The sequence below is a fragment of the Cheilinus undulatus genome, linkage group 4, assembly GCF_018320785.1.
Source record: "Cheilinus undulatus linkage group 4, ASM1832078v1, whole genome shotgun sequence".
Taxonomy (NCBI): Eukaryota; Metazoa; Chordata; class Actinopteri; order Labriformes; family Labridae; genus Cheilinus; species Cheilinus undulatus.
In genome coordinates this window covers 13,029,364-13,036,460 of record NC_054868.1, presented here as the reverse complement: position 1 = coordinate 13,036,460, position 7,097 = coordinate 13,029,364, and the positions used below count along the sequence as shown (strand labels likewise).

Sequence of the window (7,097 nt, the reverse complement as noted above, 5' to 3'; positions counted from 1 at the left end):
AGCTAGCTTACCGTACCGTGGCGTTACATATTAAACAGGATTTAACGTATCTTCTTCCCAGGCTGTGTCCTATGTCCTGACAGTGTGCCATGACCTCGTACATGTGGGCTTGCAATAAAACTTATGTACCCTTGTCATGGGGGTTAAATATGGTCGCCCTATTAGCTTACCACTACATTAGCACTTTACATTCAAAACTAGTTTTGGCTAGTAGGTAACTCATGGGGAAACCCGGTGATACAGATAAAAACGCTCCATGTTGACAATGATTCCACTTGTTTCCATCTCTCTTAATGAACCACAGCGTGATCTGTGCTTATTTCTAGCTTTAATCAGTCTGTTAAATGTCTTTTAATTTTTTTTTTTCCAGAGGGTTAGGTGATCGTCCAGCCGATTTATCTTTGACGCGTCTGTGCGGCTGTCTGTTTCTCAGCAAAAGTGAAACTATTCAACTGCACACTGGTTCTTTTACCACCTTACGTCAGCAGGGAGTGCTGTAGTGTAGGCAACTGAATATGTGGAGAAGTGAAAACCTTGTGCGTTTCTTTGCCAAACATGCAATACATACATAGAAAATACACTATTGTAAATGCAATAAGTTACCAGGGCTTAATATGACAGGTTCTGTTTAAACTCTATCAAAGAGATTTTTTTTGTAAAAGCTTCAACAAGGAAATCATAACACCAATGACAAATTTAGATTTCACATCTATTGTTCATAAGTTTGAAAAATCTGCATGTGATTTACATAGAAAATGCATATTTTTAAAATGTTAAAAAACAAATACACACATCAAGGAGAAACATGGAAAGTGAAATACTGGACAACCAAACCAGACAAAGATAAGGTGGTTTAAAAACCTTAGACTACCCAATATTCAAAATCACAATTTCAAATTTAGTGCGCGTCCAAACACTTTATTCAACATAACCTATGATGAACATGTCCTAAAACCTTCTTGTTTACCCATTTTCTTACACTGATTACATTGAGTTTAACTTAAGTAACTGCAACAGTTACAAACTCTTAATTTGCATTTCAAATTTGGAAGATGATGAATGCATGGCATGATTGACAATCAAAATTTTTGTTAGGTCAATTTTACTAGTGCAATTAATATAATTAACTTTGAGAAGACACAGAATAAATATTTATTGTCTAAAATCGAAATCTGGCATTTCTCTGTGCAGCATACATTTCACAACATACACTTATCCATTATTTAATAACAATACCACACCTTTTTTTAACAAATTTCCCCTGGTGGGGGATCAATAAAAGTTTATCTTATCTTATCTTATTTTAATAACCTTTCAGGTACACATGGAAAAATCTGACACAACAGATACCCTTCACAAAAAGAAGTTTTGCAAGTGAATATAGCAGTTGCACTACATTGCAAACAAAACTCTGGAGCATCTTTAACAAAGCCCAACAGTTTGTCTATTTCTCACTTGGCTGCCCATAATCATACATCCAGATGGATCCTCTGATGGCGTTTAAGGTTACATTTCTGGGTGAAGCGTTTGCCGCAGGCCAAACAGCAGTATGGTCTCTCTCCTGTGTGAACCCGTCGGTGGGCTTTGAGGTTGCTCAGCTTGGTGAAGCTGCGACCACAGAGGGAGCAACAGAAAGGTCGCTCACCTGTGTGAGTCTGCAAGTGAGCCTTCAGGTTGCTGGGGTGTGGAAAGCATTTCCCACACTGGCCACAACGCTGAAGCTGTCTGGGGCTTACAACAGGGTGCGAGTCAGGGTGTGGTAAGGCGCTGTTTTGATGAGAATTTGTGGACTGTTGTTGGGTTTTGATGTTAACCCATGGGGCAACACTTCTGTTATGTGCAGCAGCTTGTTTGTCCCCCAGGTGGATTCGTTGAACTGAGAGAGGAGGAGGAGGAGCTGCTTTAGATGTGGAGGGCATTCTGTTGATGGATTTAAAGTTTACAACCTGAGAGTGAGCTACAGAAAGTGCTGCGGTGGTGCTGTTTGAGAGTACATGATGGGGCTTCTTCATTGGTCGATTGAGCTGCTGTACAGCAGTTTGCAGTCTGAGACCTGTACCCACTTTTGAATGAAGCTTCATGAGCTCCTGCACTTTGGCTTTATGGGAAATGGGGTTATGCTTGAGTGCCTCTGAACTCAGTCTGTGCTGTTTGACAAATGAAGAGAATGATGCCACTGTCTTTTCCTTTGACTTGCTTTCCATACAATCATCAAATCCAACAGTGACCTCCTGTTTGATAGTCACACCCAACACATCACTCTTTAGGAGTCTTGCCTGAGGAGACGTCGGAGTTGAAATGTGATCTCCACCCAGAGCAATGAGAGCATTAACGTCTGCTGTGACAGATTCTGACAGCTCATGTTTTGCTTCAGATAAAGATCCAGTAGTTTTGGCTGGATTACAGTCTTTTTCTGCTGCATGTATTTGATTCTGGATAATCTCAGCAGGTGGGACACTCAGACCAGCCCAACTCCTGTTCACCTCCATAGATAAATCATCTGCCATGTGTGCTTCTTTCTGCTCTTCAGGAGAAACATAACCAGTCGAGACCTGCATAATGTCATGCTTAATGGCATCGTTCAATAATTCCCCACTGTTTTCTGGAGTTTGTCTTGGTTGTGCATCCGGTGGCTCCCTGGCACTGTTGGATTCAGGTAGAGATTTACCTAGAAAAAGAAGGTAACTGAATATTATTCAATTCAACTGTCCTTTTCAGAAGTAGAATGCTATTTTCCATACTCTCAACTCAATACTTTGGTATTCTGGCATCCACTGGACACAAACTAAAGAACGAATATTTTCTTTTGCATTCAGGGTTTGTTAAATACCTCTTCCAATCTTCCATTAATATACAACACATACATGGTAGAGCTAAATGTTTTAAAAAAGAAATACATCAATGCAGGATATACAGTATTTTTAATAAATTAAACATCATATAAACAGAATTCGTCTGTCTGTTTAAGTTTCCAGTTGTTGTTTTTTCCACAGACTGTTGAAAATACAAAGCCTAAGTCGCATCAGTCATGTGATACTTAAGACTGCCATATGGCTGCTATATTGCAGACACTGTTCCAGACTAACTATAGATCAACCTAGTAAAAGCCAAGGAGGTTAAAAAGAGGCAGGTTTTAAGCCTCTTGAAAAAACAGCTACATCAAGCCAGTTATATTTACTGTGCTCAGTGGTGTAGTGCATCGTATTGCAGGTAAACTGAGTATACCCACTTATTTGTCTCCATATAGTGTACCCACATCTGAATGGGAACTATACCCAATAAAGAGTAAGAAGTTAAGAGCATACCCATTTTTGCATACACCACTACACAAGTGATCGGGCTCCTAATTATGCATTGGAAATGTTGTGATGTTAAAATGTTGTATCACTGTTATAGTGACCTAAAATATCAGTTTAATGATGGTATTGTTACAATTTGCTTTAAATCTTCAAAAAGTGTTGATTTGTCATTTGAAATTTCCTTAAGTTTGATATAAAAAACACTTTCAATCACAATCAGATTAGCTGCAGAGGGGACTGTAGACCTTGTGTTTGTATAAACGTTAACATCTTAAAAGTAGAGATAAAACTCTTATCAAATGTGCATTAACAAAGGTACAGTTAATGATACATTATCTGTTATTTTTACATTTGACAGGACAATAAACCCCCAAAGTTACCAAAGAAAAAATTAACATACAATTCATATTTTCAATCCAAAGCTCCTATCAACCAAAGTCCTTAACAATACCACTGATACTTTTTTTTGTTTGAAAGAGAGAAGAAACAAACATACATCTTGAAGAGATGTTGAATAACATGAGTAGCGCTTGAGTTAAAAGGATGGAAAAGTTATGCCTCCATCTGTAAAATCTGTTATACTGCCAAAAATACAAACATTTCTCATCCTCACAACTGTGTCCATTGAAGTTTTTCATCAGAAACTGATTTTTTAATTTTCTGATGTTACATTTAAACACACCATGATATTTCATGTACATTTGCCTAATCATTTTTGTCTGTTTGTTTTTTTACTGAGCTGACCTTGAATGTATTTTAATATAAATGTCTGTTAGCTCGTTAAGTCTGTTTATTACCTTCAATTCTCCTGATTTCAACATTAGATCAATATATTCAACTGAGGGGACTTGATACAAAGCTTGGGTGCACTTTGTTGCCTTTCTGAGCAGCTGAGGTGCTGTTTAGACAGTGTTAATCCCACAAAATTGGATTATTGTTCCCTTGCAGTTGACTTTCCACAACATGTAAGCTGCATTTGGATAGCATTTCAAAGTAAGCATGAAGAACAGGAATCTGGATCATACTGAAATGTCTTTTATGCCTTAAAAAATGCTAACCTGACATGCCAAATAGATTTGTTTCACACAACCATCTGGAAAACCTTCGATATACAGCATTTGGGAAAGGGCAGAACCTTTGAAACGTTGGATGAACGTTCTGTCTGTCACGTCTTTACGGGCAAATCAGAGCAATGAAACATGTGACGTCCTCGCTGCTACCCAGGTGTGCGTGCACAGCTCCCAAGGAAGAAACTCCATATAGAACTGCATAACGCGAACCATTTCAACTGTAGACATGACAGTACACGACTTTTGTCAACTTTTAGAAAAGACAACAACTCACTGCTATTCTTTGTTCTTCTTTAGACGAAGAAATGTCGTAAAGTTCTGATAAAACTGGCGCTATAGCAGCATCCATGCTAATGTCTTCCGCAATAATTGTACCGGCCTCTTATCGCTGCTTGCATATGTCAAGACTCCGCCACGCCCGAAAGCACTGCCCCTCATCGCTGATTGGTCCTGTCACTTTCTAACCAGGCCCAAACGGTTCAGATGGGAGCTTTGCAAGATGGATTTGCCAGTGAGAAACAAGGAAACAGGCGTATCCATCTGCTTTGCAAGGTTAAAAAAATGCCACACACGTTAATTTATGCCCAGAAGAAAAATCACAAGACAGTAAGTGTATTTATGTTGTGGATGTAGCCCTTTGCATTACTGGCAACTGGCACCTTAAACAAGCTTTAAAAACAGAAATAGAACCAAGTTTTAAAGAGGAAGGTCACAACTCAATCAGTGTACACAGGTGTTTAACTGAGAGAATGAAGACTGTTTAGTTAATAAATCTGATGGCAGGAGGCTTTAACTTCTTAGGTGGGTAAGAAGATAATCAAATTTCATAGTTAAGCAGTTTCATTAATTTTCTCCTTAATTTTACCAAAGCCAGCAGATAAGGCTATGAGGCTGTGTGAAGTTAACATTTGTTTCTCTTTGAATAAAATATTAAATTTAAGATGCTGTGTTGACAACCTTGATTCTAGCATGTGAAAAACATCTTAATAGAAGATTAAACACGTTTCCAAAAGTTTCAAGACTAGTCAACAGTTTAAGTGAACTTAAAGGCTTAAACTTCAAGAGATACATCTTGAGTCTGGGTCAGCTGCTTTGTATTATATTTTTACAAAACAAAGCAAAACAAAGCAAACAAAAAGACTGCCAGCATTAGAAGATGTAACCCTTGAATACACAATCCATATGCTTAAATGCAGATTCATTGTCATTTTAACCTGCCACATCATAGTGGTAGTTGCAGTATCGGGGTTGTTTGTTACAAATTAATAATATTTATACAAATTAACTGACATTTGCTAAATATTTTTGACATAACACAATACTTACCTTCAATAGTACCATGCCACTCCCCTACATCCACTGAAGAACAAACCGGCTTATTTACTTCCTCTTCCTTTACATCCATCTCCGGCAGCAAAGCCTCTTCCTCTATTGCCTGAACAGGACAAAGAGAACACAATACATGACTCTGAAAGTGTTCTTTAAATCAAGTTGTTAGTTGGTCCATGCCATTTTCAAATTTGCAGAAATACAAACAGCCACTCAGACAAACAAACTGATCCAGCATTGCTGACTGCAGCATTATTGTGCTATAATGGCACTGTGACCAACCTGTGATTCAATCATGTGAGTGGCCCTGGTCTCTTCTGCTGCTTGTGTTACTTCCTGCCTGATGCTTCCTTTCCTTCTGTCAATGGAGTTTGCTTCTTTTTTCATACCAGATTCTTGATTAACAACTGAAAAATGATAATTGATCAGCGTATAAGATAATATGGATTATAAAGGCCATACGGAGTGGAGTTGAACATCTTGTAAACACTGGGGTTGTTCTTACCATCCATCTGTTCTTCTGGAGTATCACAGGACAGTTGCACACCATCATTACCATCACTGACTTCTTGTCCACCTTGTCTCAGTTTTCTCTCAACCCACTGTAGCTGCATCCTCAGGGACTCTACCTCCTGGTTCCTACGTTTCACTTCCTCCAAAAAGCCGTCTTCCACCAATCTTGTGACCTCAAACATGGCTGTTTTTACCACCGTCTCCATCACATCGGAAAGCTGAGTCTGGAAAGTGACAATTAGAGTGTCCAGCTCCGACATTATGACTGCCAAACTGATTTCTGCCCGCAATAAAATACAACAGAATTCCGGGGGGTTTGTGAAGAAAATCAAACTGACAACTCCCGGCTAGCGCTGCTATCATTTATTTACACCGAACACCATTCTTGCATAAACCCACTACCTGTGGATGTTGATTGGCTCTGAGATATCAATTAGTTTTCGGACGTTGTTATTATAGTCTAACGACACCAAACGAGCGACCTACAATCGTGAATTACCTTCATACCACTTATATGTGTAAACTAAACATCAACTGTGACACCTTAGCTCCTAGTTAGCTTAGCATCTGTACGCTAGCTATCGTTTACGGCGACAAACCGTCAACAAGTCCAACCAAACTATGAACTGTATAAACCATAGCCCAGTCCAACGCGTTGATCCTTTTAAAATTCGCTCGTTGATATCATGTGAAACGACTGTTTTCAAGGCCCTGCGTCCATTAACAGATTTAGCGAGCTAGCGTTTCAACAAACGCTAGTGAGCCTTGTGTTCACTCGTGACGCCACTTACGTTCATGTACGGTGGCCGTACGATGGCTCTGAGAATAACAAAACGCGTTTTAATAAAGTGAAACCCATAGGTTGCTCCGAGCAGTCATTTTTTAT

The 7,097-nt window shown here is 39.0% G+C and overlaps 1 protein-coding gene across 1 annotated transcript; it reads right to left on the bottom strand.

The window, feature by feature from the left end:
* Positions 1–321: 321 nt before the first annotated feature.
* LOC121509155 (gastrula zinc finger protein XlCGF48.2-like) lies at positions 322–6,985 on the bottom strand. Its single transcript, XM_041786398.1, has 4 exons — positions 6,204–6,985; positions 5,981–6,105; positions 5,696–5,804; positions 322–2,668 (listed from the first exon to the last, which is right to left on the bottom strand). Exons 1-4 carry the CDS (start codon positions 6,469–6,471, stop codon positions 1,470–1,472), a joined length of 1,701 nt encoding a protein of 566 aa, XP_041642332.1. The 5' UTR covers positions 6,472–6,985; the 3' UTR covers positions 322–1,469.
* Positions 6,986–7,097: the final 112 nt, after the last annotated feature.